Genomic DNA, 22,778 nt, shown 5'->3' with positions numbered 1-22,778 from the left:
GCTCGATCAGGTGCACATAATTGGCGACAGTGAGATCCACCATAGCGAATAACCAGTGTCAGGTTCCTATACAGTTCCATGTGTTTCTCGCCCAGCTTAGCTTACCCTTCCCCAACGGTACCGATGCTCGCGAGAAGTACAGTGCACCTCGGATCGGTGTTGAATTGAAGGATGGATTTGCCCCTTTCTTCAAGACTTGACTTCCCATCTATTCTTGCGACGCCGATCCTTTCGTTGTGAAGGGCTTTCTGGATCAAATCCCGCATTTTCGTCCAATAACTGAACACGACACTAGACAGCAATGAGCCGAAAGATAATGACGAAGGAGATTATTCGGTACCATTTGAAGGGCTTGGGCGACATCTCAAGCAGCCCAAAGTTCTGTTCAGCACGCAGATGCCTCAGGAGGGCCTCTACTTTCGCCGAGGGCCATACAAGAGCGTCAGTCGGAACAGGTAAGCCGCGATGGCCACCGTGACTGAACGGTAATGCACACTTCGGACACCGACTCTCGGCGTTTCTTTTGCCATCTCCAACCTCTAAGGCACAATTTGAACAAACCCAATGCCCGCATTCGGCTTCGGAGCCGTGAAATGTGACACGATCAGCCACTTCAATATCTGCATTCCAGATGCAACATATCTTCCTGGAACTCCGCATCGTGTTGGAATCGACTGATTGGCTGTCTCCTGCTGCCCAAGCCCGCAAAGCGGGTTGTGGTAGAAGATTTGCTCCATGGTCGCAGATCAGGCGCCGGAAGTTGATTAAAGAGAGCACATTATCTTCCCTGTACGCCTTATCCTTAGGCGAGTCGGACTCGGTCGTCGCTTCACCGTTGGCAAGTCTCGCGCATCTCTCCTTAACAATATTGTACAATTAGTACACCGGATGACATCTTGAAGCCTTTTCAGGCTGTATTTTCTCTCTCCTGTGGGAGGATTCGCAATCCAGAAATTAAACTTGGATTTGTCCGAGAAAAGTGGCACCCGAAGAAAACCCAGAAGCGCCCCATAGTCGTCAGGAGAATTCTGGATTGGTGTTCCGGTCAGACTCCATCGGTGTTGGGACTGAATGGTGCAAGCGGCCTTGAATATTATCTGAGAAGAACGATTTCGAATGTGGCGTGCTGCCAGCTAGTCAGTAACGATTTGCCATGAATGACTGCGCCACGTAGCCAACCTTCGTCCAGAACAAGCCTGGACCATTTCATCGAATAGAGTGCACCGTTACCACTCCAATAAGACCGCAGTGTTTCATACGTTGTCAATACTACGTCTAGATCCTCAAAAGTCGAGGACAGGCACTGGCGGTCTGATCCGTGATATATTGCAAATCGCAATTGATCTTTGCAAACATGTCTGAAATCTAGTCAGGTCTGCTTGAGGAGAAACAATCATTGTATTGTACGGCATACCTTTGATTTGTTGAAGCCAGCCAGGAATTGCTGAATGATATCAACTGCGAATTCTCGAGAAATCCGAAACAACATGAACGTACTGGATTTCGGTGTTACAATCAACGTCGCACGAGGAGTATCTTTCCTCATACAGATATCCTGATCATTGAGCCTATCAAGGGACAAACAGATCAAAGCTAGAACGCTCAATGGTTTCCCTAGACCCATCTCCTTCCTAGATTATCGGTCAAACATGTGAAGAGAGATCCGGAGAACTTACATCAGTAAGGCAACCACCTCGCCCAGCAATTGAGTTCTCCTGGCGCTGCCCAGTGATTTTGTGACGGTATCTGAATCACGAATGTCAGTCCGGCGTCGTTCGTTCACATAAACGCATTTACTAACCTGGTCGGTCCGCTAGGTTGAGATATTAACACCCAGATTGATGGTATTGGAGCATTCTGGATGGTATCAGACTCCTTCCAGATCATGGCAGAGACCACCGTAAGCAGGTGACTGCAGACCCATTAGGTTCTGACTGTACATTGGGGTTTTCTACTAAATTTTTAAGGTTGTCCGAAGGCGTGGACTGGGAACGAGCTCGCTAGGGACCTGGAGATCAGTAGCTGAGTCAAATGTCCTCATGATTGTGCTCTTGTCGGTCTCGTTCAGTATTTCAGAACCTTTGGTGATGGAATTCCCAGGCGATATTGTCGATTATTCCAGCGGCGGCAACTGGTATCCGGGGCGGATAAGGTAGTGAGGATTACAGTATTCTGGCTCTGGTTCCCATTCGCTGACCAAAGGCTGCTGAAGGAACACGCCAGCACCTGAGAGAAATTGGCTGACAGCATCCTTTTCGCACTTGAGTCCATAAACAATGATGCGCAGCGAGCATTGGCGGCTGAGGATATGACTCTTAGCCTTCCGTGCTTTGGTGATCCTTGATTCGACAGGAGTTGCGGGCAGGTATCCTCTTGCTGCAAAAGCATACCCCTGGAGTAAATTGTGAAGGCGAGGCAACTCCAGAATGCCAGCATACTTGCTCGAGTCTTCAAGGTAGAGCTTGTATATATTCCCATACGGCCGGAGTAGGACAGGTGTTGTGCAATTTCCCTTCTGGGGGACGAAGGAAGATATAACATCTGTCACAATCTGTAAGAGAAGTCAGATCAAGAACCCACAACGATGGGAATGTCGTCTTACGACCCCGAAGCAAGCATCGTATCGCGTCTTTCCAAGGTCCAGTGATGATGTGCCTGAACCTTAGTTTAATGTGAGAATCACGACAGCAACAAAAGAGGCCCTGACTAACTTGAATGGTTCTCATAATTGCTTGGACTCGCGCTGAACGTCTGGAATTTTCTCCCTCTAGCGGTGTAGATCCAGGCAAAGCACCGTGTGTCGGTGGAGGAGGTGTTTGGAAACAACTTTCTAGCGTCTCTACATAGTAGGGCGTTGAGTCGGACTATATCCCATCGTTGATTGATACACTGAATGTTTCTGATGTGAAAATTTCCTCTTGCCTGAAAACGTCCATACCAGTGCCGTCAAATGACCATGAATCATTTGGTGGAAGACTGGTAGACGTGTCGATAAGAGGCAGTAACCCTGTATGGACTGCTGATCCTTCTCGGGCACCGTATGAAATTCCAGTTCCAGAATCCCATTTGAAAGAATCTTGATCAAATATCATGTTCGTCGCATAATGGTGATCGTCAGGCAGAGTGTGGTGTTTCTTGGACCTTGTCGCACCTTGGTCGACATCTTCGACAGCTGGTCTTTTGTGACCAATTGAAAGACGAGACTCCCTGAATCCGGTGGTTTGCTCCATCCTGTATCAAGTATCAGAAGATGGCATTACATGAAAGGAAGACCAGGCTGTACCCAGAAGATTTTCGGGGAAGATGCAGGTGCCGCCAAGGCAAGAATGACAACAAAGCAAGGCTGAAGGTTGCACAGGCACTTCGCATAGAATCGTGTTCGCTGAAACCAATCTGCCTTGCGATCTGCCCGATATTCCTTCCTTAGGTGAGGCAATGACTTGAATCCAGCGCGGCTGAAAATCATTGACAAAGACGAGCCATACTAGATTGATAGGTAAAGGCTCTGGCTGACCAGATTGAGCTGGAATAAATAGAACTATCACACAGGAGATCACCCCTCCCCTCAAACCTATCAATAAGCTGTTAACTTTTACAAGCCTCCGCTCATATAACAGTATCGTGGTGGTCATGAAGCCCTTACTGATATACAGGGCCGTTCCACCCTACCTATTCATCGAACAATTCGCCTCAAGTATATTCTTATGATATCCCTCCTCGTGTTCCTCTTTGCCTACCTCGTCCCGGGCACGCACTGAATACTTACAGATACCCTGTCTAAAGGATGCACCCCCTCAGATCAATGCGTAAGAGATAAGCCCGTCGAGACCGACAAAGACATGGTCAGGGGCATGGAGGCGACAGAGCCTCCATTTGCAAGCGCTTAGTTGTAAATCGGCGGATGTGGTGAACATTGCGAATTTTCGCAGTAGTCTCCAACGTACTTTCAAGATTCCTATGGCTCTAAGAGCGATTTGGCTTGTATCTATCGAGCACTTGGTGCTGAAAAGCAGCTAAGATGGTCAGGATGGTGAAGGGTGGAGAGAAAAGGTCCAATGCTGGGGGCCGTTTGTAGAAACTTAGCCGATCCAACTGTGGAAACAGTCAACAAAGAAAGTCAAGCATGCACTTCAACCGACGACAGCCACAACTCACCACGACGGTTACGACACGACAACAATGCTAAGCTGACACTTTGATAGGTAAGTCATTCGTCCTCTTTTTCGTCTCGGTAAGTGTCAACAGACCCCCAGGGCCTCAGGGCCTGATTAGAACTCTGCTAAGTCCCTAAGCGCAGCTGGTTTGCCCGTCATGTCAACAACCGCTACCTCCCTGGTTCCCTCTTCTTCTCCTATGAGGCCTAGCTACAACGCCGCTCTTCAAACCACACAGAAGACCGCGTCGCAAGTGTCGAGAACAGTCACAAGTGCCCCAAGCAATGTTGTTGGAAAACCACAGAATCTCAGCTCGTCTCTTTCGAAGTCTTCGCCCAAACCTACCGAGTTTCCTACTCCTCCATCCACTCCAGGAAGGTTTAGACACCCGAAGACAACAGAAATATTGAGGCGGAATGCTGCCACAGCACTTACGGACAGGAGTGTCAAGGGTGCCGTGACCAATACTGCTGCCTTGCTTCTAACATTCATCTGCAGCGATGTCTACTACAGCAGGTATGTTGCAAGCCAGGGGTTCCAAATAATCATGATTGACCATTCGCCCAGTGTTCCCCCTCTGCTCAAATCTAGTGGCATCGCCGACCCCTCCCAAATCTCCCGGACCGCCCTCTTCATCATCCGCCTTCTATTTTGCCTAAACATAATCCTTTTCCTCAGGCCTGTCATGCCTTACATCTCCAAGAAAGACCAAATCATAGACATCCCCTTGACACCATCTCAACGGTCACTCCTAGGTCTGAAACCGTCCGCCCCTCCAGGTCAGAGTCCAGCTGGCTCTGCAGCTAGCTACATTACTCCTCCGCGCTATCGACGTCTTTCTGGCTCCTCCTTCGGCGGGAGTCCCACAACGAGCCCTCAAGTCGGTTATCCTTCCGCCTCCACCGATCGTCGCAGTATATCTGCCAACTACTCTTCATCACCTCTGTCCACATCCCGCTATACCCTCGGCTTCTCCCCCACGCCCTCGCAATCCCTCCGTCGCACGGCCTCTGGATCGACATTTTCCCCTTCTCCGACCGCCAGCCCTCTATTCCACAAAGCCGTGAGTCAGAGTCAATCCTCGCAAATCCCAGACACCGAATTAAGCGGGAGTACTCGTTCCTCATTTGGAGCGATCATTGGTGGTGGTGGTGGTGGTGGTGGTGCTGCTGCTGCGGGCCTAAGTCGATCACAGAGTATGCGTGAAAGGAGATCAAGACGGGAGAGCCTAGAACCGAATTCAACGTCCCCCACCAGAGCTTCACAGGCCGTGCCAGGGCTGAATTATAAATGGTTATACGACAAGGGCAAGAAATTACCCAAGAGCGATTCTTTCGGTGGCTTCTGAGGTTGAGCGGGTGCAGTGTTGGTTGTGTACGTATAGAGCACGCAGTTTTGAGGGCATGGATCCTACCTTTCTACAAAGCCATGTTCTCTCTTCCGTGCAGAGCGTCTGACTTTCCCATTGAAGCCGTGACCTCACTCGTAGTGACAGTGATAACATTCGACATTCCATTGCATTACGCAAAGCGAAGACAGATTACACACAGATTCGGTTCTGGCCTCCAGAACCGACTCCAGCAAAACAAGCATTTCACATCCACGAAGATAGCTCGACTTGCAATTAAAGGGACCGCGTGCGTACGCCAGACGCCATACTTGATAAGTAGCCAGGCCTAATACTTAAAAGTATTCGCTCGTCCACAAACCAACATCCGTGCGCATGGAAAAAAGGAACGCGAAACGGGGGGCCCATGCTCCAAAAGCTACCTCTACAACGCCGTCGCTGTCGCCGTGAACGGCATCTCCTGTCTTCCCCCCAACGCCACATACCGCGGCAGGCAGAACGCCTGTTCTAACTAGATACGTAGCCCGCTTCTAGGCTCCAAGGATGGCAAATGTAAGGCTGGATCAGACTTCTCTCGTGGTGCCTCTCCCCTGTAAAGCACCGTCGGTGGTATTGTTAGCACTGACACTTCTCACTCCACCTCCTACTCGAGAAACCAGACCACCTAGGTTCAACCCTTGAACCCCTTGCACAATCCTACTACCCACAGCATCCACCGCCCCTCTCGGCTGGCTTAAGCTTGGTCCTTCTCTCCTCCCCTCTGTCGCAACCTGAAACAATTTCACGTTTGTCCCATTCCAAACGCCCACCGGTCCGGCCATGACTCCGCTTCCCGTCAAGGTTGCCGCCGTGCTGGATGTGGGCGAGATGGTCATCTCCGCTGTGAAGATCAAAGACCAGAGCACGGACATGTACCAGCCTAGGGAGAGCGGCGACCATTCGAACAGATGCACTCGGATGGGGGAAGGGGAAGCAAGAATCGCGGCAATTGCAGGATGCGTGGCTGTGGAGGAAATTTGAGAGCGGAAGTCGCTTAGCGTTGTAGTGGGGGAGTTCGTGATGGAGGGCACGTCAGCTCCGGTGAGCGATGAGCGGCGCGAGGAGGCAAGCGAGGGCGGGTTTGTGCTATCACCGTGAGCCGCTCCCCCGTTGCTAATCCGTGGTGAGGCCAAAGGGTGTGTAGAGAGAACTTTAATCACAGTGAGGAGGGTGTGCAGTGGCAGGTCGGGGAGCCAGCTTTCCAGCCATTCTGTAGTGGGCTGGAATGAACCGCGACCTGGGGCGTATGTTGAGGTCGCTGAGAGGCTTATTGTACTATTTTGTCGAGAGAACGTAGGGGCATTCGCGGGCATCTTGCCCCTGGCCTTCTCCGACATACCCGATAGTTGAACGGGAACATGGTCTTCAGGCACAGACGACGAGGCTATCGAAGGTGTCCGGGAAGTTTGCATGGATCGGGTCGACTGAGAAGGGGTCGGTGGCTCTTCGTTCTCCGAGTCGTCGGAATCTCCTATGGCGAATGTTCCGTCCACTGCACTCTCCGGGTTGGGGGACATTCCACTGCGAGTCGTCGGCGAGGCCACATTGTCCATGGTAGACGATCTGGAAAGGCTGTTTGCACCATCACCAACAGCACTCTCTTTACGACGTTGAGCGGCTCGTTCAATTTCTGCTTGGCCTCCTTCCAGTGTGAATTGTCGTAAGGCCTCGATACGCTTCCTTGATCGCCAGACAGCATAAATCAAGTTGGCATTGGATGCGTACTGGTGCTCTATCATGGTGCTAATAGATTCCAGTAGTGCCCGAAGAAGGACGTGGTTGCTCTCGTTCGCAAGGAGGAAACTTGGGGTAGACATTGACGTCAGTAGCTGTACAAGTCGAGTGCTTGTCGCCAAAGATAAATGCTGTACGTAGGCTGCCATATTATTAATAATGGCGAGCAAGGCTGGGTAGATGGCTTCAAGTTTGCCCTTGCTCCCTGTAATCAAGGTATGGATTGACGTGATTAAGAAATCCGCGTAGGTGCCTTGAAAATTGGTCAAACGAATGGATGGAGGCAATGTATCCTGAGCTTCAAACTTCTTGTTGAGATTGTTCCCAAAGGTGGATTCGACGCTCATGGTTTGGAGGACAAAGATACACATTCTCACAATACCCTGCTTCGACGCGTCTGTTTTGTACTCGATGGCGTAGAATAGCATGAGGATAATGAAGTCATGCGCGCGGTTGGACTCTATGATGAAAGCTCGGAATCTTTTGTTGCACTGAAGCACTTCCCAGAAGAGCATTATCATTTCCGGAGCCCACTTGACTGATTTCTGGCTTCCAGGTAGGTAGGAGGTTGTAGCTTGCATCGGCTGGCTCAGAACTCGCGTCATGCCGTCAGCGAGGAACTGGAAGTCTTCCGGTCTATGCAATCGACCAAGATAATGGCGGTAAAAGTTCTTGGGCGCTGGACCATTTCCATTCTCGGGGACTGGATACAGCAGGAGAACGAGGAGGAATTGCAAGCTGTAGACGACGAGGGTCTGTTTGGAGTCCTTGCGAACCACGTGGTCGTAAGGGAGGCGCCATGATCCAAGATTGGATTTGATCGTGGTGTTGATCAAAGAACACAGCGTAGACAGAACAATCTGCTTGTCTGGACAGGTGGCTAGGTATGTGATAGCTCTGATACCTTGAACAGGAAGAACATTGGAATGCGTATACATCGCCTTGCTGGACATGGTCAGAAGAAGCCTCAGGACCTCGCATCGATTGCTCTCGAGTTCCCTGTTCGTGGGAATGGAGGATTTGCAACCCACCCCACTCTGCCAGATAGCGTACGTAACCTTGCTCTTTGCCTGCGGCAGGTTAGCTATCGTGAAACCAGCATAGAAGAGGAGGTCCGTCAAAGTGTCTATAAGTTCTTCTGCGAGCGGTTTCACATCCTCAAATTCCTCTTCACGAGTCTCTGTAGGGGTGTTCTCTTTGCCCTCATTGTCGTCAAACAGTACTTCACCTGAGACTTGTGATCTTCTCGTACGGCGCCGCCTCATGCCCCAGAAGAACTTCTCTTCCCATTCTGTCAAGTCGTCGGCCTCATACACGTATGGGAGTAGCCTAGTGAGGACTCGTATGCAATTGAGAGCATCCCTTTCTGGGGCAAGATCAGGATCTGGAAACGAGGGGTGGTTCTTTAACACGATCAGGCGCGAGGTTAATGCTAGAATAAGGGTTTCGAGGTTCTCGAGGGCAGAATCTCGGGTTCTGCGTATGTCGGTATGCGAAAACAGACTGAAGACATCCTCGACGGATTCTGGCAGCTCCCAGAACTGCGACTATTAGCGTGCAAATTTACAGCGACTATCATGCACCTTACGTTTGTCCAATATGGGTCATTGGCTGCAATGTTCCTCTCCTCCGAGAGCCTGAAGATGCCTTGCTTGAACACCAATTTTGACTCTGACGCACCCATGGCTCAAACCGAACATGGCAGATGGATTCAGAAATGACTTGAGCACGGGGCAGAAGAATGGCTTCTACAGCGCATTGAACCGGACTCAAAAGAAAGTGGATGGATAGTAATGCCGTGGTACTTCCCACATGGTGAAGTGAGGAAACGCTGTCGAGTTGAGACAATCGGCATGTCGGAGTTTGAATGACGACGAGCCAAGAAATAGTGGGTCCGGCAACATTGCCCATGGCGCCAGGCTTAAACGCCTTGAATGCGCCTGACGCCCAAAGTTCAATATTGTTCATCTTTCTCCGCGATGTTAATTGCCTTTCGGGCCATCTTCCATTTTCCGCAGCTCGGAGTGATTGGAAGAGATATCCAGGGTGGTCAAATGTCCGAAGACCTGTGGCATAGTCTTGTCAAAGCATGGAGATAGGGACAATCCTAAGACGCTGTCCAGCAGAGCAGACAGGAAAAGAGAGCAACGGCAGAATAAAGTCAGCTATATTTTCGAAATGGACGAGCGCTTATAACAGTGACCCGACTTTGATTTGAAATAGGTGTTATCGGGATACGGACAGCCGTCTAGTCTTTCCACTATCCTGCTTATGAAGACTTTACCTGCTTAATGACTGATCTCGCCTCCTCGACCGAAGCCTTAACCGCATTGGCAAGGAGGGACGAGTCACCCTGGTAAAGAATGTACTCAAAGCCAAGGCTCAAATTGCGCGCCATTTGCTCCTTAGAGCCCGTATAAATACCAACAGGTTTGCCGGCATTTTTCGCCGCCGCCGCAATCCGTTTCAGGGCGTCGAGAAAGCGATCCTCTTTCCCATCACCACCCGGGAGACCTAGCGAACATCGCAGATCAAAAGGCCCGACAAATGCGCCGCTGACTCCCTCTGTCGCCAAGATGGCATCTGCGTTTTCAACACCGGTCGCGGACTCAATCATAGGCAAGACTGCCAATCCTTGCGCAGTGCTGTTAAAGTACTGACTCGCTGAGCGATCTGACGCCGGGTCCGCAAAGGGCGCATAGGCCGGACCATAGCTTCGCTGCCCGAGGGGCGGATATCGAGCCCTTTGGACAATTTGGCGGGCTTCCTCGGGTGTGTTTACCATGGGGACAACGATGCCCGCGGCGCCGCTGTCGAGCCCCCATTTGATCCATTCCACACCATGGGACGGCACCCGGACGAGGGGCATACAGGTGCCCTTGGAGGCCGAGCCCATCGTGTGAACAATATGTGTGGCTTCCAGAGCTGAAGTGGGAACATGCTCCATGTCAATGATCACGCAGTCGTAACCGGCGGCGCCCACGATTGCGGCCGATAATGGCGAGGTCAATGTGACAAAGGTGCCCACCAGGGGCCCTCGGGCTCTCAAGGTGTCAACAAAAGGGGCCATGTTGGTTAGAGATCGGAACAACGAGTTGTGCCTTGGATTGCGGTTTGCGAGTGTGCGGCTTCGTCATGACAGACAACCATACATGTACTCGTCTCAAGCATTGATATTGACTGTTGCGCTTCAACCTCAAGGGGTTACCCGTGCCACAATACTACCTCGCACCTCGGTTCTCCGCATACCCTGTACTGATACCCCAGTGGGCACAAGGCGGGGAGTGGGGCAGGACATTCCCAGCCTTGTTAGGAGCTTAGCCTCGTTGATGCGCCTTGTCCTCCATCTGGAAAACGCTCCAGCTTGACATTAATGCTCAATTCACTCGGCTATCATGTATTGCTACACATTCAGCAACCAACATCGTAGGGAACCGTTTGTGAATTCATTAGGTGCCATGAAGAGACTTGATGGAATATGAGTGCCGTTTTCTAGGTAATGGCTCCGAACTCGCGGCTTTTGACTCCCGAGGCAGCTGGTCACTCTACTTCTCGACCCTTACTTCGGGATCTGGCCGGTGATATTCCAATGCACCCTGCTAATCCCTTGATTACCCATGAGCCAGACTGTATCCAGATTTGGACCAGTGAATTGAAGATTTTGGACGGAATGGTTTGTCTGCACTCTAAGCAAGAGTTGGCCCATATCGTCAATCACATCGATACCGTGACCCGTAGCTGTAAGAACAAGGCCTTCACGACTAACCTTGAGGCCGTCCGGTATGTAGTCTTGTGCCATGTAGAAGGAACGCTTGTTACTGATTTTGGTGCCGTTATTGGCCACGTCAAAGGCATAGATTGATCTTTTGCCCGTGGTGTTGTAGTGTTTTGTTCCAGGCCCAACAGCTGGATCGATACTTCCGGTCAATGAGCCAGTCTCTGTGATGTATAGAGTATTCCCGTCCGGCGAGAAGGCGATTCCGTTGGGTTGCTCTATGGTGTCGTCGATCAGGAACAAGGCTCCTGTTGTTGGGTTAAAGCGATAGGTTGCAGTAGGTAGCTGAGGAGCCGTATCAACTCGGCCATTGAACCAGGGGTAGTCAGGATCAGTAAAGAAGAGGTCGCCTGACGTCGGGTGGACGGTAACGTCATCCATATTGTTGAAATAAAACCCAAAGAAGTTGTTCAAAAGAACAGTAGACTTGTTCGTGGCGGGATCCACGCTGTGAAGCGCGATACGCTGCTCCGTGCCGTTGAGATTGTTGAAGCCACCGCTGGAAGCCCAAATGATCTGGCCATTGTGATAGATACCTCCGTTCGGCGCAAATATCGGAGGATCCGTCACATACTCCTGGAGGGTCAATGGCTCCTGGCTGAGATCGACCACAAGCTGCGGCAGATACTCGTACATAGTGCCAATTGGGGCCGCCACAGGCGGTAGTTGAGACATGAATAATTTGTTCAAACTTGGCACGTAGACAGGAGCTTCGTGTACCGAATTACCGACCTGGAATACGAACTCGTAGGTTGGTTCCGGCCCCAGGTATTGCAATCCACGGTCTCGGTCGAACACCACAAAGGAAGCATTCTGGAGTAGCTGGAAAGAAGGCGCATTTGGTACAGTGGTGTTGCGGAAGTCATAGTCGGCGGCTAGTGAAGTTATTGAGCGATTGAAGTGATATGGAAGCACAGTAGCCTTGTCAGCGTCAACATGGTGTTTGTTGTCTGAGAGTTAAAAAGAGTCAGCACTTACGTATTTGTTCACACAGACCACCGAACTGCCAAAACCACAGTCCTCCACTATGGGTTGCGTTACACCCGGCGGCTGCTGCTGTCCCGACGTAGTTGCTATGAGAAGCGAAGCGACAACCACAAGAGCATTCATCTTTTTATTCCAGCTTCAACACTTGAGGATGGCGGAATTTGTCCAAATCACAGGCGAACGGCGCTGTCATCATTCTCGCGGTCCAAGCAGGATCACTGACTATATCATCAAAAGACCATTGCCTCTCTCCAAATTTTCACCTAGACGAGACGGCTCCTAGCGGTATGGTACATTCCATCCCCACGGACTATCGCCGGAAACCAACCTTTTCCATGGAATGATTCTGGCATCACTCAAGACCCTCTCAGAATATGTCGAAATTCAAATCTCTAATGCCTCGCGACGGTGCTTTTCATGCTCTGACCCTCAGCTCTCCACAACCCCAACGGGCGGTCGGCAAATGCTAAATGTTTGGGGAAGTTGGGGAATTGCTTTATGAACCTGGACAGTAGTGGGTGGCAGTTGTTAGGAACTGGTAAAGTTCAATTCCAACTTCGCGTCGATCATCTTGGCAGGGTCAAGGATTTAATAATCTTGCACTTCGTTTGGAGTAGAAGCCTGCGATTGATCATGGGACGAATTCTGAACGATAGAATGGTGAAAAACTTTACCCTTCATAAACAAAGGAGCCGAGAGTAGCTAGGACCCAAGTGTGTCAGCTTAACGTCAAAATGAACACGTGCGCTACAAGCGTGGCTGGCATTCGTGGAAGGGGCAGCCCCTAAAAATGATAGCCTTGCTCAGGCTCGTGACTTCACACCGAATATTGGAGTCGGACGTGATGATCTTCCCTAGTGATTCTTAAGTCGAGGCAGAAACCCGCCCTCTTGACACAGACTCACGTCTGCTTCAGTTCGATTTCTTCCACCTTTCGGCGAGCTCTTCCAACTGCGCTTTGGTTTTCGCTTCCAAAATTCAATTTCTGAGCTGGACCTCCCCTCTGTCCTAGAGTAGGTAGGACAAGGACCTTCTCAGGTGTCTCCGCTGAAAAGAGGATGTTAGCGGTCGTTTGTCGAAAGTTTTGAAAGAAGGCACCGACCCATCACCATTGAGACTGCTCGGAATCAACCGGCGTCAGCATCCAGCCCTCCTCCTTAAATTCTCCTTGTCCTTCACCGGCGCTTCCTTCGTTGAAGCGCTTGTTACCTCGCACAATCAAGACTCGCAAAATCTGCTGATCATAAATCCTGTCGCCATCAAATAGCAGGGAATAGCCTTCGTACTGGACCGACTCTACCATTAGCGCTTAACCTCTCAATCTGATGAAGTCTCCCGACACTTGCCCCCTCCAAGACGACCCAGAAATTACTGATGTTATCCCTGCATCTTGCACCTATGTCATCACTTAAGCTCATTCATCAACTTTGTCTCGGAGTTACACACTGTTTCAAAAATATGATCAAAGTACGTCCCACAGACGTAGCCGTCCATCGACGCCCAAGACCATGACGGCTCTCGATGCATTTTCGTTCTGTGTCCCAAGATCACCACTTTCCACAACATATCCTGAAGCAGGAATTCTTTCCAATGGCCTGCTATGTTGGCTAAGCCTGTTCGAGATTCAACCACCCGAATCATACCACTGATCCCAACAGTTTGTCTGAGGGGAACGTCAGATCGCAGCTGGTGGAGGTGGTGACTAGAGCCAACCACGAATTGAGAAAAGCAGCGAACTCGGCGCCGTCCACAGGCGTATCTTTGGAGATCGACAGCCCCAAGAATGCAAGAGTCCGCTTAAGTCGAGGCATACCGACATGACCCGAGAGGAGAGATTCTTCATCAGGTTCGGTCTCTGTGGCTTCGTACGCGATGCATTCACAGCCGGTCGACCTGGGACCAAAATATAGTGTCCTTGGAGAAAGAAGATGTTCCTGTACTACACAGCGCCCTAGGCTGAGCTTGCACAGTTTGACATCCCCCGCGTCAACCTAGCCTTTCGGCGTGGCATTCCCAATCACTTAAACCCTTTCTCAAAAGTGCAGTGTACTAAGCAATGTCTGTAGTACAAGGTGTTACGTGTAGTAAAGCATCTTTGGTAGCTGTTTCCAGCACCAAATGCTGGGATTGTGCAAGCCGACTGTCGGTAAATGATGCCATAATCCTTGACTCTCTTGCTCAATCCCCGAGGGAGCCCCGAACGACGCAGAGCGAGTCGATACAAACCTACTAGAATCCAAGTCTACAAGTGATGACAACCACGTCTTTAAAAGTTTTCGACAGGGCAGCTAACCGTATGCTCTTCTGGAATGAGCCAAGGTTTGTAGAGCTCAAATTGTCGATGTCGGCGCTTCCCCAGCAATGGCTCAGGGTCAAATATCTAGGCTTTCGGGCGAAACTGGAAGTGAGGACAGAGTGGACTGTGCCTTCTTGCCCCAACGTCAGTAGCTGTGTGGGCCATTGGCTGGCAAATAGCTGTGCCTTGCATCACTCTCGATATTCCGTTAAACATTTCTGGAGCAAGTATTTCGTGAGCGCGAAAGTAGCATCCGAGAGGGTAAACTTCGCAAGCTGGGCGGCGTGGGATAGAGTGGATGGGTCCAGCCAGCCAGCTTTGTGGAAGATGGAGTCCCGATCCTTCGATGTCGGCTTCGACCTCTCCCAATCGTTAGGAAATGATGAGCAAATCCAGGAGTAAGTTCATAGCGGTCAGCGAGCCGGCCAAAAGTGTTCAAATTGATCCTATTGACCATAAATAGAGAGAGAGTCTTCTCAATCTCGATAGTAACTCCCCTACCTAGGTGAGAAGCGCCATCAAACGGCCTTTAGGCCATATCTGCCAGTTCCACCAAACCAGGGAGCAGAGATGGCAGCCCTTTCGAGCTGAGTTCTCGAGTTCCTGAAAGAAGGATAGTGGCTGGACTGTTTCGTATTTTCTAGACATATATCCTTGGTTGGTGTTGCGGGACTTCCTGATCAGGGTTCGAACATTGAGAGCAAAGGACGTGCTCCAGGGCGCATGCATTAGCTTCGGGGTCGTCCACATCGATCGGCTGAAAGCACCTAGTTTCTTTCCCAGATATCTGGAAGGTTATTTGCCATTTACGGAGACAAAAAAGGTCAACTCGGTGTGCCGCAACTGCCTTGATAGCCTTGCTCTTCCGTCCGTACGTTAAGAGTCAGACTGGCGCCGTGTGGACTTTTTAAGAGTCATCAGTGCGGCTCTTCGAATACCTGCAAGCACAAATCAGAAAACTGGCAATAATAGGCAGGATATATCACATTGCTTGAAAAATGCTGTCCAATTACAGAGAGGCACCCAGTGCGCGATTATCTTTACTACGTGAGTGGCTTGAGTGCTTGACACAGGCTCAAATCCTTAGACCGCTGGCCAGGTTCATCGAGGCGTCCTGGCTAGGGTGTTGCGGTCAAAGGCACCGGTCGTTTTAGTAGGTTTGGACGGATCCTTAACTGTTGATAAATTGAGATTGCTTCTAGGCCCTAGTCTCGGTTGCACGGTTGGGTGGTGTATCAGAAGGCTGGGCAATGCGGAGAGACAGCCTGGGAGAATGAGGACTGATATAGAAAGAGGCTAGGGAAGAAACCCTCCAGAAGCGGTGGCATGGATTGTCAGAACGGCATTATATTAGCTGCAACATGTATTGGATCGAAATACCCAGTACCCGAATTGCGACGCGCATACCTACCAACCTGAGAGGCAGAAAACATGAATCAGAATTCAATGATATTGGTGGTGCATCTAGGGGAGTTCTGCTTCACCGTTTAAGTGCACAGTTCTACGGTGAAGTAAATAAGCAGCACTGCTTCTTCTCTTCGTCTTGACAAGCTTGCTGAAGCTTGCTGTTTTCTTCACCACTCGTATTGTTGCATCCCCCCTAAGTGTCTCTGTTGATTGCTGCTCACCTTTTGTGCTCTCTTTTCAGCTCTGCAAGCTACATCGTCGACTTGCCGACTTGGATATCCTGAGCCCGCCAAGTACGGGGATAGGGGGCGAAAGGGGGCCTCAAACACTTTCTGACAGTCAAGCCTTCTTGGCCGCTCCCTTACCGACCCCCGTGCCGCTGTTTCCAGCCCAGTTATAGCCTGTCAGTGGCTGTCAACAAGTCGCCCAGACGCCTGATGTCCCTGAATTCTGCGTCAGTGGACTCTTAGTAGCATGCGGACTTCTTGGTAACTCTGGAGACACTGAACCGATCCTGCCAATGGGACCACAATAAACTTCGTTTCCCTCCTCGCATAGCTGAAAGCGCTGAGCCCTGACACAAGCAAACGCTATCCCTGGCGATAAATCCTGCGATGTGGTCGACGAAGACACCTTGGCCGCAGCCTTGTGTCAGAGATTGTCCTGATCAAAAGGCTGGGCATTTATTTATCCACAATATCTCCTCTGAAAATGTCCAAGACGTCTGCCATGGCCAACTGCCAAACAAGCAGTAGCCCACTTGTTGATTTTATCGCGTAACGATTGGCAGGGGACCTCTCAACTTTTTGTGCTTTGGCTTTGGCCTCTCGTGATTTCGCTCAAATGCTTTTGTTTTCAGGAGTATGCTACCGGGTTCTCGCTACGAGGTACATAGGTGTGTCGCCAGCCTTAAAATCATGTTGTCCCTTTCCTCCAATCTTGAATAACACAAATCTCACTCCGACTCTTTTTTTGCTTTGGTTTAAGTGCTGCCGGACAGTCGTCGATCAAGGTGCTGGTCGCCTCTAGGTCTCTTCGTGATTGAACTTATATTTCGTGTCTACTTTTTTCAAGTATCGGCGCCGCGGAGTTGTCCTTGTCTTTGTCCAATTGTGTCTCCCTTGTTTCCCTGGATGCGTGGCGGTATAGGTGACGGTCATCCGACATGTCAGAAAGATCATGTCCCGTTAGCGGGCACAGGGGTGGACCAGGCTCTCTATGTCCGGCAGGTACCCAGCGAGTTGGTCCCCGAGGCTGTGCTTTCGCAGCTTATCAAATGTCCGCACAATCACATTACACACCTCAAGGAGTAAGTGTTCAGGCAAATCCCAGTGTGATTTGTCGCTAACATCTGCAGATTCCCTCGGACGGCCAGTCGATAGAGGATCTCATCTCTCAGGAGAGAAAAACCATCACAGAATTGCTTCTTCCTGAGGCACCACCGACAACCGTCACCAATGGCCTGGCTAATGCGGACCATCTGAATCCCCCGGACCTTGATGTTCTCGCCTCAGCTCTCGGTGCTCCCGCCCGGCAAGTCCTAAGGCGTGCCCAAGAATTGGGTCCTTTGACTGGGTGGAGGGATGGTTACTTGACAAGCACGCACGGCTTCTGTCCTCCAGACCCGTCAGCAGCGCCGGCCGCACTCTCAATGTCACCTGGGAGAATATGGTCAGATCTTTGCGAAAGAATGCCAGCCGTGGTAGCGCGTGGCAAAATGCGTGAATCAATCCTGGCTTTGCCTCTCGTCTATGGTACAGAAGACATCATACCTGACCAAGCTCTCTGGGCTGCCGTTGTTTGCTTAGGTATACTTGCCAGCGTTTACAGATATGAAGAGCGCAACGATGGGCACGAGGGGATCAGCGTAACAGCACCTCCTGGAACTTTTCGCAACTTGTCAGGTGAAGCAGATGACGAAGAAGAAGAGACGAAAGGAATTCCCCGAAATATTGCTATCCCCCTCCGACAGATATGTACGAGGATGGGTAGAGTTCTGCCCCATTTGACTCAGTACGATGTCTCTGTATACAACTACAAGCTTCGAGATCCTACCAGCATCGATCCATATGTCGCGAGATGCGAAAACATGGACCTACGGTGGCCCGTCTTCAACGATCGTGGGGAAGCTATGTTCCTCCTATGCATGGCTGAGACACATGGATGCTTCGTCGAGGGCGTTGAGTTGATCACAAGGTGTCAGGAACGAGTCATGTTGAAGGACAAAGAAGGGCTTCTTCGAGAGCTGATTAAATTGAAAGCGATCGTTGACAGATTTGTCCACGTCTTTCAAAAGATTAGTGTCAATCCAAACTCAGGCGAGAATTTTGCAAATCCAGTCGAGGTAATTCGTCGTTTTCGAGCCAACAGAGCCAATGCTGACTGCTTTCTAGTGGGGCCAGAGATATGCAAAATTCAGCGCTCCCCTTTCCAAACGAGTTCCTGCATTGTCCGGACTTGCATTGCCCGTATTCTTATTGATGGATGCGTTCATTGGAAGAACAAAATACGACAGCTTCCTTGGAAAAGAAGCTCTCCATCTTAGAGCCTGGCTGCCAATGAATATCCGAGCGTTCATCGCTGCTATCGAGTATCATTATCAGGTTCCTGCCTTCGTGAAAGAATCCGGCGATTCACGTCTGATGGGCGTCATGGAGGGCATACTCGAGGCTTATCTCTCGGAGCGCGGTTGGTTCGGAACGCATCGCTGTCCGTCACCACTCTCCTATGGCGCAACCTCTCGCTAACCACTTGTGATGCAGATAAAGTCTATGGCTTCTTGGAAGTCGTCGCAAAAACTGGTCGAAGTGAGACGAACGGGAATGCCGGGTCGTCCGACAATATTGGAAGGCCTTGGGAAGAGGTGCATAAAACGCTTTCCGAGTCCATGAGAGAACGTTTAGAGCCTTTCCGAGGCAAAGTCACCTTGCAACCGCACGAGCTCCGAGGATCGTTCGAAGAATGCAGATTCAAAGCAAGAATTCTGTCCCGATCCTTCGTTGATACGGATCCTCAGCGGTCCACGGCCATGGTGACCTTCGGCCTCGAAGGCACTGGTATCACATTCCAACCCGGAGACCGACTTGCCATTATGCCACTCAACAACTGGACAGAAGTTGGGAAGATCACTGCCGCTCTAGGGCTGGATGAGTTCCTTCACAAACCAGTCCCACTTTCACAAACTCCAGATTGGAATCGTTTTGCCCGCCATCTGAAATCGGTCAATCGAACTAACAGCGAGCCCTCATTGACTGTGCAAGACATTCTCCGACGAGGACACTTGGCGCCTCTGACAAAGGACATGGTCATGGCTTTCCATATGACTCTCCGTGCCTCGTCATCAACCGTAGTAAAAGTTTTAGGGTCAGAGATGTGGCCGGTGGAGGGCAGCATAGGAGACCTGCTTCAACTTGCAGTCGCAGAAGTTTCTCCGACGATTTGGGACCGAGCATTCGACCTGTCCGATCTTTCATGGCTTCCGAAATTGATCCCTGTTGAGGTTCCGCGAACTTACAGCATCTCCAACTACTCGCATGAATTGCTTCCGAGCACTGTTGACCTGACTGTCGCTCGCTCTGAGTCTCAGCTAGCCCCGGTACTGCAGCCCACCGCTCCCTACGGTCGGCGATATGGGGTAAGCAGCGGATGCCTTAATCCAGATCCTTCTCATTCAGGAGAAATGCTTGACGACGAAGAGTATCTCATTGGGGTTTCTCGACCTATCAATTTTCAACTTCCAGTCACCATGACTGGTCCTATTGCAATGTTTGCAGGCGGATCTGGTATCGCACCTTTCAGAGGATTCTGGCAAGCAAGAGCACAAACCAGTGTTGGAAGGAACATCCTTTTCCTCGGGGTACAGTCGCGTGAGCGATTGTCCTACGAGCACGAACTTCGAGAATACGTACGAAACGGCCAGATTGAAGTTCATACTGCATTCTCCAGGGACAGAAATGGTCTCGTTTATGATTCCGTGTCTCGTGATCTCGTCGAGAAGCAAATGAATCCCCGGTATCTCGACGCCGCAATCATCGAACAGGGGCGAACAGTCTGTGACCTCGTTATCTCAAAGAGTCAAGGAGGACTCGGAGGACACCTGTATATCTGTGGCTCCGTGTCGATGTATGAAACAATTATGTCAGGAATTCGGCAAGCCATCTATCAAAACTGGGCATCAACAAAGGAGTCGGCGGACAGCTTACTGGCCAAAGCATTTGCAGAACGACGCTTCATGTTGGACATTTTTATGACACCACGTCCAATCAGCTATGCCACTCCGAGGATCCCTCTATCGAAGCTGGCACTGAACACTGGCCATCGCAAAGGGTCTAGAATGTACATTGGAGTACACGGAGGTGTTTACGATATCACAGATTTCCTCCCCATTCACCCTGGGGGCACCTTGATTGCTCAGGCAAGTGCCGGACTGGATGCCTCCAAGACCTTTGACGACGTGGCCCACACCACAAATCCCGAGGTTATGAGTCTCCTGTCGAAATATTTCGTCGGTCACCTTGCAGCAAAACCGGATTTCCGATCTGTTGAGATCAGTGGCATTTACGATCTCTGGTATCAATATCTGCGCAGTTGTGTGGAAGCGCTCACCACGTTACACTTCGAAGTGGATTACATTCAGCAAGATGCCAGAACTTGGTTTCAAGGGGATCTCTTCAACATGGGGGGCGTGAGAAAGTTCTATCAATTCCAGTCGAGGCTGATGCAGAATGGATTTTCCACTTTGTTTGGCGCAAAGCTTCAGGAGCTGCATCTTAAGCTCACATTCGCACTTGTCAATTCTGGCACACCAGATACTCGCGTACCAGATGTCATTGGCGTCATCACAAGGGCGCAGGCGTCCGCCGCTGCCGCTACTGCTGCAAACGAAATCGCGCAGATCGGATCATTCGTTTGTAACAACCAACAAGCTCAGTTTCAAGAAAACGGGATCCTCCGTTACGCCCGTGCTGTGACCGAGTTGGACGTCCAGTTTCTGGAAGAGATCCGTGAGGATGCCTGCATGGGTATGGACGCGTTCGATGTCATTGAGTGCATCGATTCGGGTACAGAGAAGCACAGACTAGTCAGTCTTAGTGCATACCTGCTGTCAGTTCTAGAGCGTATTGCTGAGCGCCTCGACACCTTCTACTCCAGACTCGCCAGAGAATCCATCTATCGCCCCGAATTAGAGAAGAACCCAGCAAGGACACGATGGAATGTGCTGAGGAGGAAGATACAAGATGGTTCTTTTTTCATCCTGGCTCAAACTTCAACCTTTAGTGGCGCTAGCAATGCGGCAAAACCATTCCGCTCAACACGATACGCGGATCAGGATATTGTGTTTGCGCAGGTTGTCTCGCAGGCCAAGCAAGCAATTGACGTTGGCCACCCATATCCTGGCGGAGAGACCATTCGAAGCTCCAACACGGATGCGACTCGTCCGCTTCGCCTCGCCGATTCGCATACTGCCAGGGCAGCCCTTGGTGTTGATGCCCCATCGTCTTACGAGGTGCATGAGTCGCGAAACGCACTTCAATCGATCTCTACCTTCATGGACTCGAACATGCAGTCCATCAAGCGGTTGAGTCAGTTACCTTCGGACCTAAGTTTTGCGAACATCATGGCGGCATATGGCACTACCGGTAAAAAGTTACCATCCGTGCCGTCGCTAAAGGAAATGGACGAAGGGTCTCCTGGTCCCGCTGAGCATCAAAGCGAAGATTCAAATTCACTGTACGCTAGCCGCCGACCCGCTCCTCCGTCAATGTCCGCGAGACCTGGATCAAGAAGTCGAGATAATCCACGAGGAGATAATATGCCGCGACCTTTGAGGCGGCCAACGAACGGGTCGATTTCTAGCGTGACTGGGCTCCCACACAATCCCGCACCCAGCGCCCAAAGCCATGCATCATTCATAGGGAGGCCCTCTCCTGGGCCGTTGCTGCCGGGCTTTCCAAGTCGAGGTCGATCTCAATCTCGCAGCAGGAGTGGTTCCGAGAATAGCTTGAGTCACCGTTGGGCTATGGATACTTCTAACGGGCCCATCGAAGCACCCGTTATACCTCCGCAACCAAGGCTCATGCGCCGTCAACTTTCTGGTACTCCAGCTCAGAATAGGATTGTGACCGAGGTTGAGTCCACATCCAGAAGTCCGCTCGCTCAACAGCCGATGTCGCAAGGCTCCGAGACGGCTACCATGCCAGCCACTCGCCAGGGAGTTCCACAAATCATGGACGAAAGAATCCTGAAGCAGATGCAACAGCAGAATGAAATCATCATGAAAGCTCAAGCTAAAGGAGCAGCGACCGCCGACACTGGGTCGTCAGTATCTAGTGGTCTACGAACATTGAAATTGGCAACAGCCCCAGCACCACTGAGAACAAGACAAGCAATGGGACAGGGATCTGGGGCTCCTGATCTTCCGCTGGGAAATACAATGGACAGCTTCAGAGCACCGCTCCCGCTGCTCAATATACGATAAGACGCTCAGTAAGAAAAAGGTGCTAAGGATGTGAAATTAGCGTTGGTCTTCACAGAAAAGTGTTAGCTTTTGATAGAATAGTTGTAACAAAGTCTTTGCATCTCTCTTGGCGGCAAAATTTTGGTTTCCCGAAGCAGATCAAACCGGTGTTTGTCTGGTTGGGCCAAGCGAAGCTCAACCCACAACTTGTGTGGTGGGTTTAGTTTTTCCCGGATTGTTGTTGATTAGACTCAGATTCGAATCGAGGTCCTAACCCCTGCTAGCCGGTGTTAGTTTGCCTTGTCAGGACCCGGATTTTATGGCGTCCAGACTGGGGATCGAACCAAGGTGTTGCTGCCCGCTAACCGATGTCAGTTTGCCCTGTCAAGACCTGGGTTATGTGGCGTGAAATCGTTGTCGGAATCGAGATGTCAGGGTTGAGGTATCGACCAGTGAGAAATACTGCACGTTCCTATTTCTCAGTCATCCACGAGAGGAATCGAGATAGGGGGCATTGGGTGACAGTATTTGCGGGCTTTGATATGATTGAGGCGATTTATTTGTACCAGACCTAGTATTTA

At 50.7% G+C, this 22,778-nt stretch overlaps 6 protein-coding genes across 6 annotated transcripts; 2 read left to right on the top strand and 4 right to left on the bottom strand.

Moving 5' to 3' along the window:
* Positions 1–1,275: 1,275 nt before the first annotated feature.
* Z519_06377 (uncharacterized protein) lies at positions 1,276–3,230 on the bottom strand (the record flags this gene model as incomplete). The annotated part of the gene is made up of 9 exons (XM_016764117.1): positions 1,276–1,358; positions 1,415–1,444; positions 1,498–1,631; positions 1,677–1,746; positions 1,802–1,813; positions 2,167–2,551; positions 2,603–2,661; positions 2,712–2,864; positions 2,939–3,230. The coding sequence occupies 9 exons, from the start codon at positions 3,228–3,230 to the stop codon at positions 1,276–1,278; spliced, it is 1,218 nt and encodes a 405-aa protein (XP_016619199.1).
* A 1,081-nt stretch (positions 3,231–4,311) lies between these two features.
* Positions 4,312–5,502, top strand: Z519_06376 (uncharacterized protein; the record flags this gene model as incomplete). Its single annotated transcript, XM_016764116.1, has 2 exons — positions 4,312–4,670; positions 4,722–5,502. 2 exons carry the CDS (start codon positions 4,312–4,314, stop codon positions 5,500–5,502), a joined length of 1,140 nt encoding a protein of 379 aa, XP_016619198.1.
* A 563-nt stretch (positions 5,503–6,065) lies between these two features.
* On the bottom strand, positions 6,066–8,959 carry Z519_06375 (uncharacterized protein; the record flags this gene model as incomplete). The annotated part of the gene is made up of 2 exons (XM_016764115.1): positions 6,066–8,816; positions 8,864–8,959. 2 exons carry the CDS (start codon positions 8,957–8,959, stop codon positions 6,066–6,068), a joined length of 2,847 nt encoding a protein of 948 aa, XP_016619197.1.
* A 585-nt stretch (positions 8,960–9,544) lies between these two features.
* On the bottom strand, positions 9,545–10,345 carry Z519_06374 (uncharacterized protein; the record flags this gene model as incomplete). The annotated part of the gene is made up of 1 exon (XM_016764114.1): positions 9,545–10,345. The coding sequence occupies one exon, from the start codon at positions 10,343–10,345 to the stop codon at positions 9,545–9,547; it is 801 nt and encodes a 266-aa protein (XP_016619196.1).
* A 489-nt stretch (positions 10,346–10,834) lies between these two features.
* Positions 10,835–12,160, bottom strand: Z519_06373 (uncharacterized protein; the record flags this gene model as incomplete). Its single annotated transcript, XM_016764113.1, has 2 exons — positions 10,835–11,971; positions 12,029–12,160. The coding sequence occupies 2 exons, from the start codon at positions 12,158–12,160 to the stop codon at positions 10,835–10,837; spliced, it is 1,269 nt and encodes a 422-aa protein (XP_016619195.1).
* A 4,856-nt stretch (positions 12,161–17,016) lies between these two features.
* On the top strand, positions 17,017–22,218 carry Z519_06372 (uncharacterized protein; the record flags this gene model as incomplete). The annotated part of the gene is made up of 4 exons (XM_016764112.1): positions 17,017–17,049; positions 17,098–18,084; positions 18,134–18,449; positions 18,503–22,218. The coding sequence occupies 4 exons, from the start codon at positions 17,017–17,019 to the stop codon at positions 22,216–22,218; spliced, it is 5,052 nt and encodes a 1,683-aa protein (XP_016619194.1).
* Positions 22,219–22,778: the final 560 nt, after the last annotated feature.

Source organism: Cladophialophora bantiana, assembly GCF_000835475.1.
Source record: "Cladophialophora bantiana CBS 173.52 unplaced genomic scaffold supercont1.9, whole genome shotgun sequence".
Lineage (NCBI taxonomy): Eukaryota > Fungi > Ascomycota > Eurotiomycetes > Chaetothyriales > Herpotrichiellaceae > Cladophialophora > Cladophialophora bantiana.
The sequence above is the reverse complement of the archived record's forward strand: the minus strand, read 5'-3'. Positions and strand labels throughout refer to the sequence as shown.